The sequence below is a fragment of the Lissotriton vulgaris genome, chromosome 7 (genome assembly GCF_964263255.1).
Source record: "Lissotriton vulgaris chromosome 7, aLisVul1.2, whole genome shotgun sequence".
NCBI classification, from domain to species: Eukaryota; Metazoa; Chordata; class Amphibia; order Caudata; family Salamandridae; genus Lissotriton; species Lissotriton vulgaris.
In genome coordinates this window covers 785883138-785896178 of record NC_141695.1, presented here as the reverse complement: position 1 = coordinate 785896178, position 13041 = coordinate 785883138, and the positions used below count along the sequence as shown (strand labels likewise).

Sequence of the window (13041 nt, the reverse complement as noted above, 5' to 3'; positions counted from 1 at the left end):
AGACCACCACCCCGGCGACCTCCAACCGCACCAGTCGCCTGACCGCCTGGTCCAACGTCAACGACGAAGACACCATCAAAACCATGAACTCCATCCACTCCAGATCCCCATCTGACCCCTGCCCTCACCACGTCTTCAACAAAGCCAGCACAAACATTGCGCCCCACCTCCGAAAAACAATCAACAGCTCCTCCGAGACAGCAACCTTCCCGGAAAGCTGGAAGCACGCAGAGATCAACGTCCTTCTGAAGAACAACTGTTTAGGGTTTTTTTTTAAAGTTACAATATCAAGGGCGCACTGCCTCAATTACTACGTTACTGTGTATCGGTACAGAAGGTTGCTGTGTAGTGCGTGAAGAGCAGACGGAAAAACACCCTTAACCGTCTAAAAAGTCAGAGACTAAACAACAATGAAACAGCTGTGCTCTCGCTACTACATTTGAGGTGTCATATTCATACAGTACAGTAATAGGTATGATCAAATGAACAGACGCAGATCCTTCAGTGTGTTCTTGGTCCCAGCAGGGAGATGATTTATTGTATCCAGACTTGAGAAATGTCACAAAATGCCGACACGTGTTTCGTCGTGTGCCGTTGAGTCAACACGACTCTTCAGGGCTTTAGACTCAACACCAAGTACAGGGTCGAGGGTAGTCTGGAACTATTAATACTTTTCTGTGTTGGTAGATTAGAGAGAAACAATACTAATTTCTTGCTCAAATATATAGATGAGTCACGCTGGAGTGTCCAGTGGAATCAAAAACTGATTTAACAGCTAAGTACCGCCCTATCAGGAGTGTGATAATCTTCTCAATTAGAGCGCTGGAAACGGGTGTGTTTCAGGTATCGAGATCAGATCCTGTTAGATCCGCTGTGTTTCGCCCTGTTAGGCTGTCTATCGCGATAGACGGCCACCGGGAACCTAAGGAGGAGGGATACCAGACCAACACACGCCGCTTACCCAGAAAACGTACACGTTTTCGGATGCCTTTTTGACAGACGGATCCCCTCCCGGTCACCGCCTGAAAACACACACGTTTCCAGTGCTATCTCTTTGGATATTCCACCCTAACAGGGCGAAACACAGCGGATCTAACAGGATCTGATCTCGATACCTGAAACACACCCGTTTCCAGCGCTCTAATTAAAAGATTATCACACTCCTGATAGGGCGGTACTTAGCTGTTAAATCAGTTTTTGATTCCACTGGACACTCCAGCGTGACTCATCTATATATTTGAGCAAGAAATGAGTATTGTTTCTCACTAATCTACCAACACAGAAAAGTATTAATAGTTCCAGACTACCCTCGACCCTGTACTTGGTGTTGAGTCTAAAGCCCTGAAGAGTCGTGTTGACTCAACGGCACACGACGAAACACGTGTCGGCATTTTGTGACATTTCTCAAGTCTGGATACAATAAATCATCTCCCTGCTGGGACCAAGAACACACTGAAGGATCTGCGTCTGTTCATTTGATCATACCTATTACTGTACTGTATGAATATGACACCTCAAATGTAGTAGCGAGAGCACAGCTGTTTCATTGTCCTTCTGAAGAACCCCAAGGTGGACCCCAAGGACCTCAAGAACTTCCGGCCTATCTCCCTGCTCCCGTTCCCAGCAAAGGTGACAAAGAAGATTGTCAACAAACAGCTAACCCGCTACTTCGAAGTCAACTACATCCTGGACCCTTCCCAATCCGGTTTCCGCAGCAACCACAGCACCGAGACCGCCCTCATCGCCGCCACTGACGACATCAGGATCCTGATGGACAAAGGAGAAACAGCCGCCCTCATCCTCTTTGACCTATCAGCAGCCTTTGACACAGTCTGCCACGCACCCTATCAGCACGCCTCTATGACGCCGGAATCCAAGAGAAGACCCTAGCCTGGACCACTTCCTTCCTCTCCGGCAGAACCCAGAGCGTCCGCCTACCACCCTTCCGCTCGAAAACCACCAAGATCATCTGCGGCGTCCCACAGGGATCCTCCCTCAGCCCGACGCTGATCAATATCTACATGGCACCGCTTGCCCACATCACACAACAACATAACCTCAACATCATCTCCTATGCCGACGACACCCAGCTGATCATATCCCTCACCGAAGACCCCACACCGCCAAAACCAACCTCCACAGAGGAATGAAGGCCGTAGCCGACTGGATGAAGGACAGCAGACTGAAGCTAAACTCTGACAAGACGGAGGTCCTCATTCTCGGACCCACCCCATCAGCCTGGGACGACTCTTGGTGGCCCACATGGCTAGGAACAGCCCCGGAACCCACAGACCACGCACGCAACCTGGGGGTCATCCTCGAATCCACCCTCTCTTTGACCAAGCAAGTCAACGCCGTCTCCGCGTCCTTCTTCAACACCCTCCACATGCTCCGCAGAATCTTCAAATGGATCACTCCCGACACAAGGAAAACCGTCACCCAAGCACTTGTCACCAGCAGACTCGACTAAGGGAACGCCTTCTACTCAGGAACAACAACCAAGCTTCTGAGGCGACTGCAACGAATCCAGAACGCCTCGGCACGACTGATCCTCGATGCCCCTCGACGCGGCCACATCACACCCCACCTGAAAGGCCTGCATTGGCTACCCATCAACAAGAGGATCACCTTTAAGCTCCTCATCCACGCACACAACACCGGACCTGCGTATCTCAAAAACTGACTCAGCTTCCACATCCCCACCCGAAGCCTCCGCTCAGCCAACCTCGCTTTTGCCACAGTTCTTCGCATCCGAAGGGCCACCGCCGGCGGAAGATCCTTCTCCCACCTCGCCACCAAGACCTGGAAAGCTCTCCCCACCAGCCTACAACAGACTCAGGACCTGCTGGCTTTCAGAAGACTCCTCAAGACCTGGCTCTTCGATCAGTAGGAGCCCCCCTCCTCCCAGCGCCTTCAGACCCTCACGGGTGTGTAGCGTGCTTTATAAATGCAGTGATTGATTGATTGACAGGCAGGAGTTGTGGGCCTTAGAAGTGCACATGTAAGTTTGGCCAGCTGTCTTAGGCAGGCTAAACAGACATGCAGACTTCTATTTCTGCAACACAGCTGTGTTCACAGCCAGGCTTGAGAAAACTCCTAGGCTCCCGTGGCAGGGTCTGAGCTGCAGACCAGGCTGCCCAAACAAATCTTGTTTCTGCTCTCATGGCATGCGAGCAGTATCTTGATTGGGTGGGGAACCTGTGCCTTCCTCTTGGGACCCAACTTGCTCCGGTGCCAGTTGGGTCCCAAGAATCCACGGATCGAGCCAAAACTATGCTGTTCGTGCCACCTCGAGCTTTCCCAGCACCAATCCTTAAGCTAATACTCCTGGTGGCGCCATTCCCATTCTCATTCCTGACCCTGAGCTGAAGGGGCGTTGTCTGACTCTGGTGCCGACTTCAGCCATGCCTCTGGGCTGAAGCCTAAGCCCTATTCTAGCTGGCTGGCCTGAGGCAGGATTGGGAGGGGTCGCTGTACACTGAAGAATACTAGCCTTATGAAAAACAACAGACTGGGCTGATACTTCTCCTGATACTGGCCTGCTTTCTCCCGCTACAGTGGCTATGGAGGAGGGAGCTTCCTTCGCAATGGTGGTGCGCAAGGCAGCTGCGGTACTGGACCGTAGCTTGCCCTGGGTGGCAGTAAATACTAATGTCTTTACAGAAGTGCTACAGCTGGGAGTGTCTCCCTCAGAACCTCTTCTCCCTGTCATTGAAGCACTTACTGGCATTCTGCTTGGACGTGGTCCAAACCCAACAGAGAAGCTCCTGTAAACAGGACACTGCCCCCCCCCCCCTGCTTCAGCTGATCCAAATTTCCTCACCCCGGGGAGCTTGGTGCTCCAAGCCATTATCTCCTACTTAAATCCTGGATTATTCCCTACTGCAACCATGGACAGGGAATCCAAGAGGCTGGATATTCTTTTAAAGAAGAGGGTTTCTTACGCCTACCTGGGACTGCTATCAGTGAACACTGCATGCCTTTTGGACTGCTGTTTACACACGCTGTGAGATATGGTTGTGCAGGTGCTGCCAGCGGTCCTGGAGGAGGCCCAGGCTGAGTTCTCCCAGGCTATTGCAGATGGGAGGGATGCAGCAAAGTAACCATCCATTATGGACTAGAAACATCGGCTCGCTTGGTGTAGATGTTTAGTGCAATGGCCCTACAATAGCAGGCCTGGTTGAGGACAACTGGTTTTTCAGGGGATGTCGATCCTCACTCATGGACCTGCCCTTCGAGGGCTCCCGTCTCTTCGGAGACCAGGCGGATTAGATGCTGGACCATATTAAAGACAGCAAAGCTCTGGCCAGGTCCATGGGACTTTCTGTGGTTCCTTGTCACCCTCAATCCTCCATTCACTTCTTTCTTGGCCACCGAAGGGTCATGCAACCCTGTCTTCACATGCCCAGCTACAGTAGCATGCAATCTCCCCAGCCTCTATGTAGCCGCGGTTCCCACTGGCCCTGTGGGTCGGGTGGCTAGCAGTCGGGTGAGTCCACCAACCCCCTGCAGCCTCAGCCTTCAACCCCTCCTAGTCTGCCCACTCATCATCCGGGGCACCCAGTCGGTGGCAGGATTCACCATTACCTGCCCTGCTGGCAGTCCATAACATCAGACAGGTGGCTTTTGCAGATTATCCGAAGGGGAAACTCCAACCCCTTCGAGACTGCCCCTCTCTCCATTCCACCCACTTATGACAGGCTTACAGAGGACCTATCTCTTCCCCTCCAGGACATGATGGCTCTTTTCACCAAAGTAGCCATAGAGAGAGTGTTGGCGCCAGAAGTAGATTTGGTTGCTAATCCCGCTACTTTCTGGTGCCCAAGAAGGACGGAGGCCTTCATCCTATTCTCGATCTACACTATCTCAATTCCTTCCTCAAGAAGGGGAAATTAAAGATGCTCACTGGCTCAGGTCCTCTCTGCCCTGGATCATGGATGGTAGTGTTGGCTTTGCCGGACACCTAATTTCACATTCCCTTCCTGCCTGCCCACAGGTGTTACCTGCCGTTCACGGTAGGCCACAAGCATTTTCAGCTCGCTGTGCTTCCTTTTGACCTCACCAGCGCCCCTTGGATGATCACCAAGGTGTTGGCGGTGGTTGCAGCTCATCTGCAGAGATCGGGTGTGCAGGTCTAACCCCTATCTTGACGACTGGCTGTTGAACGCAATCTCACCCCAGGCTGTTGTTTCCCACCTCCAGACTACAGCAGATCTCCTGCATTCGCTAGTGTTTACTATCAACGTGCCAAAGTCACACCTGACTTCTTTGCAGATGCTCCCTTTCATCTGAGCTGTTCTGGACACAGTGCAGTTTTGGGCTTATCCTCCTGAATGGCGCGTCCAGGATATTCAATCTACGATACCGATGTTTCAGCCTCTATCCTGGATTTCGGTCACACTGACCTCCTGCATCCTGCTTGTGACAGATGCCCGTTGGCATTTATGGGCTCTGCAGTGGGACCTGTAGTTTCAGTGGGCGCAGCATCAGTGGAATCTCTCCGACATGGTCCAGATCTTGGAGGGAAGCAGTGGTGGCTTATGAACCGCAATTAGATCAGTGGCAGAACCCTCTCCCTTCCCCAACCAGATCTGACAGTAGCGAGAGATGCGTCACTCCTGGGATGGGGTGGGCATCTGAGAGTATGTCACATGGTACTGCAACAAGAAGGGTGGGGTGGGTTCATGGGCCATTTGCCTAGAGGCCCTGCGTCTATGGGCATGGCTGGGACAACATCTGGCAGATTCTCTGAACACCAGAACAGGCAAACTCAGCTGACGGGGCCTAATGGATCACGATTGGTGCCTCCATCCGGAGGTAGTGCAAGGTCTCTTTCAGCAGTGGGGAGGGCCTTGGCTAGATCTGTTCTCCACCAACCACGATGCACAATGTCAGCAGTTCTGCGTACTGGATTTTCCAAGGTATTTCTCACTCTGAGACTCTTTTCATCTTGAGTGGAGCTCAGGCCTCCTGTGCTCCTTTCTGCCTATTGTACTCTTGACCAGAGTTCTCAAGAAGATCAGGAACAAGCAGGCCAAGTCATTCTTGTGGCTCTGGACTGGGCACGGAGAGTCTGCTGTCCTGAGCTGTTGAACATGGCTATTGGTCCGATCAGGCTGCCCCTTCAGCGGATCTTCTGTTGCAGCAGCAGGGATGGGTTCTCCACTCTGTCAGCGCTCTGCCTTATTTGCTTGGAGATTGAGTGGCAACAGTTGCTAACCTTTCACCTTACGCCCTAAGCCGGTAATGTTATCTTGGCAGCCGGGCGTCCCTCTAGCAAGACGGTTTATGTCTGGGGTTGGGCTAAATTTGTGGCATGGTGTTCAGAAAGAGACATTGATCCCCTTTCTGCCCCCCATTTTCAGGTGGTTTTGTTTGGTCTTTCCCTTGCTTAACAAAGCTCTGCTCTGGGCACTGTGAAGGGATATCTGTCTGCAATTTCTGCTTTTCTTTGGTTTCCTGACCAACCTTCCCTTTTCCAATCCTCTGTTGTACATATGTTTTGAAAGAGTTCTAAAATATGTTCCCTCCCACTCCCTTTGTTATGCTCCAGTGGGATCTCAAGCTCATCCTCAACTCCCTTATGTGCGCTTCCTTTGAACATCTGCACAATTTTCCACTTGTGGTGATAACATCTGCCCAGAGGGTCAGTGAGCTTCAGGACTTGTTATCCAAGCCTCCTTATCTTAATGTCTACCCAGACAACTGGTGCTTTGTACGAGAGCTTCCGAAAGGGGTTACTCCATTTCACTTTGGCCAAACCATCACTCTGCGTACTTTTTATGCTTTGCCTCACCTCTCTAAGGAAGAGCTGTGACTATACTGTCTGGACCCAAAAAGCATTGCTGTTCTGCCTTGAACGCACGACAGAGTTCCAGCTGGACGATATACTCTTCATAGGGTATGTCGGAGCAAAGAAAGCACGGGCTGCGCAGAAGCCGACAAACTCCAAATGGATCGTGCTCTGGATCAAAATCTGCTACACATTGGCCAAAAAAGCAGCCCCAGAGGATTTTCATGCTCTTTTAACCATAGTTAAAGCTGCAACCACTGCGTTAGCTTGCGCAGTTACAGTCCTGGATAGCTTCAAAGCAGCAATGTGGGCCTCACTGCATACGTTCACCAAACATTACTGTCTGAACAGTCTGGTTCGTAGAGATGGGCATTTTACCCTTTCTGTCCTGCAGGACTTCCTCATGTGAAATTGTTCCACAGACCCACCTCCGGGGAGGTATTGCTTGGGTATCTATTCTAAGGTAAAGAATATGCGGCTAAAAGTCTCTATCATATGAACAAGTTACTTACCTTCGGCAATGCTTTATCTGGTAGAGATTCTGTCTAGCCACAGATTCCTTACTGACTCGCCCATCTTCCCCGCTCTGCAAACAGATTTCTAGGGACAGGGTATTTCTCTTTCAGGGCCCTAGTTTTCCACACATGTGGTCAGTGTACTACGTGGCTCCGTGCTTCTTGCATGGAAAGTCACGAAAAGTAACTGACTTCAGCCTGCCTGCATGGCGTCTTTAAAGGCACCCCAAACATCACTTCTGGCACAGACGACATAAACAAGAGCACACAGAACCAAACGACGCTACCTACCGGTGAGCAGGCTTACTGCTCAAGACAAATTTCCATATCCAGGCTGACGCTTGGGGATAAATCTAAGGTAACTAAACTGCTGCTACATAGTCTCTCCCAGATAAGGCGTTATCAGAGGTAAGTCACTTTTTCTTTTCAGCCTTACATGGCTACAGTTGAAATGGTGGCATGCCCCTATTTTTGCATTAATTTCCTTTAAATATGGTTTGTTGAGTTTTCTTCTTTCCTTTTCACTTAGTTTCCCTGGGGGTTAGAGAGAGAGAGAGAGAGAGAGGGGGGGGGGGGGGTGGGGGTGGGGGGTGGGGGGGGTGGGGGTGGGGGGGGGGGGGTGCGTGTGTGTGTGTGTGTGTGTGTGTGTGTGTGTGTGTGTGTGTGTGTGTGTGTGGGTGTGTGTGTGGGTGTGTGTGTGTGTGTGTGTGTGTGTGTGTGTGTGTGTGTGTGTGTGTGTGTGTGTGTGTGTGTGTGTGTGTGTGTGTGTGTGTGTGTGTGTGTGTGTGTGTGTGTGTGTGTGTGTGTGTGTCGAAATATCCTTTTCCAATTGGTTGCTAAAACATCTTACATCAAATATGAAAATACGGCTGTTCTGTTCTCCTGCTGCTACCTTTCTTGCTGTACACTATTTGCCTATGGTTGTTTTACAGCCCTTCCAAACTATGTCTTGCTTTCCTCTGTGTACCCTTAGCTCACCTTACCCCAACCAAAACAATGATTGCATATACCTCTCACCCTATTGCTTTATTGCTTTCTCATGGATCCCTGTAGTTGCCCATGATGCACACTGAAGTGATATTTTACCTCTCCTGCCTCTAATGGCCATGGTGCACACTGATATTGTGGCCCTGCTCCTCAAATCTGAGGGGGCAAATTGATGATGTGCACCAAATTCCTAGTTTCTTATTGTTTGTATGCTCTCTCATCCCCTCCAGGCGCTCTCGGTTGGGATTTTCCCCTATGTGCTGAAACTGCTGCAGAGCTCTGCGCGTGAGCTGAGGCCACTGTTAGTCTTCATCTGGGCCAAGATCCTGGCAGTGGACAGTGTAAGTACTAGGGCATCTCACTTGAAGCCATGGTTGGGTGTAAGGCACTGTCTAGGGTGACTAGGGAATATTGCATGAGTTGGTGGTGACATTCTGCATGTAGAATGGGAGATGGAGGCATGATAGGTAGCCCAAGTGGGTGTATATAGTTCTTAAGAATGCAGTTCTTAAAAGCGCAGTTTCAAGGAACCTGGGAACAAATTAAGAGGGAGAAGGATGTGGGACTAAATTACATGAAGAGGACACTAAGTGGTAAGGCACAAAATACAGGCAGAGTACAGTACAATAGGACCTGGGTAGCATATCAGAAGAGAGGATATGCAGCAAGAAAGAAGCTCAGTGCTAGGTGCTTATTTACTGTTTTTCACTTTGCAGTCATGTAAGGCGGAAGAGAGGATATACGGCAAGAGAGAAGCTCAGTGCTAGGTGCTTATTTACTGTTTTTCACTTTGCAGTCATGTAAGGCGGAAGAGAGGATATACGGCAAGAGAGAAGCTCAGTGCTAGGTGTTAATTTACTGTTTTTCACTTTGCAGTCATGTCAGGCGGATCTCGTGAAGGACAGCGGGCACAAGTACTTCCTGTCTGTGCTGGCAGACCCCTACATGCCGGTAAGTGCTGACTCCTGGTAGATGATAAACTAGTTTCTCTGTGCATTGAGAGCTAGGGAGAGGCTCACAGGACATTGTGTGACCAAAAGTAATTGGTACAAAAACAACTTGCAAAATTCTGCCCCAACACTGTATGACAGGAATGTGCAAAAGCATTTTTTTCCACAGCACTGCAAGCTACGAACAGATGGTTACAGGCTAAGTAAAATTTTCCTTCCTCTGCGATTTTAGTTACTAACTACCCAACACACAGGGCCATTCTCTAACAAAGTCACGTTTAAAGGCAAACTGGCTTAGTTTACGGTCATTCATGTTAGGCTGTCGCTCTGTAGGCACTAGCCCAAAGAGAACTCCATATTTCTGCGTTGGTCTATTTTTTCCTGTGCACAGAGCAGCTATTGCTGGCTGTGCACTGATGGAACCTCACCTGTAAAGTAGGGCACTGCATCAGTCTCAGGACAGTGAAATGAGGAGACCGGTGAGGTAGCAAACTGTTCTTCAGTAACATATAGTAGAGGAAGGGGTGTCTGATTGACTTCCTGCACAGCAATCCACATTCGTGCTACAACCTCAGTAAATTTACTGTCTTGTTTTCCCATCATAGTCTTAACAAGGCCAAAAAGCATTTGCAATGCAATTGGTCTCGCCTTTGGGACCTTATGTGTATTTAGCAATGCAGCACATTAGCCTGGGTGGAGAAAAGTAGATGTTCTTTAACATGGAGGAAAATAAGCACCCAACTGCGTGACACGTCACGTATGGGACACATGGAGAGAAATATTGCCTTTCAGCGGGAAATGGTTTTGTCCAAAGCTCTGTTTTTAATATAAAATCAGGGCCTTCGGTGGTAATATCACTGAAAATACAAGATTTGAAAAAAAAATTTGTGTCTACGGGTGCTCGTGGACGACAATTTCCATGGACTGAAATCTAGAGAATGCTAAAGTGATTCTGGTATATTACTTACCACTTCGGTTTGTTTTCTATAAAGAAAGTTAAATAGATGCATTTGCCCGAAAAATTAAAAAAAGAAAGTTCCTCAGCAGGAAGCTTTTCTGGTATTTTACTGACCTCTACTGATCGTTTTCTATTATGAGTGTTAAATAGATGCAGATGAACAGAAAAAAATCCCTAAGCAGACAAGTCCTAGGACTGATTTCCAGAGCCTACAAAGTACCTACACATATAAGTATATACTAAAGTGTATACAAGAGGTCTCGAATGCTTGACCTGAAAAGCTCTGAGTTTGTAAATGACACACATGCATACAGGCATTAGCTTAGACAAAGTCCTGTCTATCCAGTGATGTTATACTTTCTCTCATTCTTCTCCCTCTCACCGTGGTTTATTCCATGGAAGCATTGATAGTTTAGAATGTTGGGGTTTTTAGTAGGTGCTTGAGAGAATGCTAGTGATTACTAACTTCTAGAAATAAATATATGTATATATTCATTGAAATAACCAAAGATTAAAGTGACACTACAGTAACGTTTTAAACAAAAAAAACCACTAAAGTTCACCAGTTATTGTTATTTCTAGTAACTACGACCCGTGCCCTATAGTACTTCTAATTCGCGCCCCAGCCATGCACAGTGTTGACATCAATTATGTTATTTCCAGTGTTGCAGTAAAGTTTATCCATCAATTCATAGCACATGTCAAGAGAGTGATATTATATATGGGAAATTTAGAAGTGCATGGGGAGTCCCCCTAAGTGGCCCCCTCTATTTTGATTATTTTCAGACCTGGGGATGGGGTCCCTGGGGCCTTCTAAGGATCAGGGAGTGGGGCATGCTCCCCCTTCCCCTTTTTATGACTTTGCCCCAGGGGATTGGGTAATTAAGGCCCTCTCTGGCTTGTGGAGGGGGATGCCTCTCTCCCCAAATATTAATTATTTTAAAATGCAGCCAGGTTTTTTCTTTGTGTTTTTCTTTTCTTTTAAAGATTTGCAATCCAGCCGGACTCCAGCAAGATCACAATTTTTTTTATTACAATATATGTTGTGGCCTGGTTTGCTCTGGGACTCCTCCACAGGACCTGGGAGGGCAGGTTATCGTTACCCTGCCCCCTTCTACTTTAAAAAATAAAAATGCCCATAGTCCTGTAATGGCAGCCTGCAACATTTTTCCTCATGTTGCAAGCAGCCAATCAGAGCCTTGCTTCCATGGATTCAAGATGGTCCAAGAGTAAAATATCCCACTGGGCCAATCAAAAGGCTTTTTTTTTATTGGGTTTGAGGGACTCTCAAGACAATCCCTCAAACTCAACTATCCAGATGTAGAAATATTTTTGTATCCTAATTTTTCAAAAACTACTGAATGGATTTACACCAGCTCACAAAAAGCAAGCTGTCTGGACCAAGAAAGCTTCCTGACGAATTTGGTGTAATCCCGTTAAGTATTTATTTTTATTTTATTTATAAAGTTTTATATAGCGAGAAGAAGATCACAAAGGATATCAGAGCGCTTTACAAAAGGATGGAAGGAAGGATATAAATGCAATATCAACATCAAATAAGAATACAAAACAGGAATAATTGCATAATTACCAGACAGATGAATCAAGGAGAGTAATACAATAAACAGGTATATAGCAGGCTACGAATGGGGGCACACTATGCAGTAAAGAAAGCCACATTAAATAATGGTACAGTGGTTGTAGGATCAGGGACTTCGAGCAGGTGAACCTAGCCCATTTAAGGTTAGAATTTGTTCATTAGGAATCTTTTGGCTTCCAGTTTGAAAGCAGTCGTTGAGGAGATTCTGCATCCTTCCGGTGCAAGAGAGTTCCATATCTTTTGGGCAGCGCCGGAGAAGTCTTGGTGAAAAGTTCTCTTTTTGCTGAAGATGAGTGGTTTCAAGAGGAAAGTGTTGGCGCTTCTTGAGGATCTACCACCACAAGATAATTCAAGCTTTTGCGCTAGTACCTGGGAGTTTTGATATGCAGGGCTTTGTGCGCCAGAACGGCAATCTTTAACTGAATTCGAGCTTCGTAGGGCAACAATTTAAGAGATTTTAGGACTGGGGAAATGTGCTTATTTCGTTTGGTACCTGTGAGCAATCTAGCCGCAGCGTACAATGATGGCCTTAGAGGAGCCGGGGTGTATTCGGGAAGGCCACAGAGGGTAGCGCTACCGTAGTCTAACCTTGGCAAGACAAGCGCTTGGACCACTTGCTTGAAATCCTTTTGAGGAAGGAAGGGTTTGATATTTCCTAGTGTCCTCATCAAGTGATTAGCTCCCTTACCCTCATCAAGTGATTAGCTCCCTTACACACATCGCTGATATTGTTTTTCATATTCAGGTGCTTGTCCAGGGTGATTCCGAGAGATTTGGCTGAGTCTATGATGAGAGGGGTGCAGTTGAAAGCAGTGAGGTGATTCATCCAAAGGTCTATCTTGGGGATGAGGTTCGGAGGAGAGATGAGAAGGAATTCAGTTTTGGAGGTGTTGAGCAGGAGATGGTTCTCAGTTAACCAATTTTGAGTAGACGTTAGAGTAGTGTTGAGTGAGATGATGTTATCCGGGGATGAGATTTTCAAATAAAGTTGCGTGTCGTCCGCATACATGTGGAAGAGAATGTTCGTGGAATTTGGTGAATTAGCTAAGGGTTCCAAGAACAGGTTGAAGAGGATAGGAGGTAGGGCTGACCCCTGGGGGACACTCATGATTACTGGAGAGGGCTGGGAGAGGGAGTGGTTTGCCTCGACTCTTTGTGATCTGTGGTGGAGGAAGGATGAGACCATTGTAATACCTGACCCAAGAAACCCATCCTATTCTCCAGAATGGACAGGAGGA

The 13041-nt window shown here is 48.0% G+C and overlaps 1 protein-coding gene across 3 annotated transcripts in view; it reads left to right on the top strand.

Annotated features, from left to right (window-relative positions):
* Nucleotides 1-13041, top strand: part of RPTOR (regulatory associated protein of MTOR complex 1) — a 2217374-nt gene that overhangs the window by 1583762 nt on the left and 620571 nt on the right. For all 3 annotated transcript variants that reach the window (XM_086931040.1, XM_086931039.1, XM_086931041.1), the window contains 2 exons: nucleotides 8526-8636; nucleotides 9172-9246. In XM_086931040.1, coding sequence (XP_086787166.1) covers nucleotides 8526-8636; nucleotides 9172-9246 — 186 coding nt within the window. The remainder of the gene's footprint in view (nucleotides 1-8525; nucleotides 8637-9171; nucleotides 9247-13041) is intronic.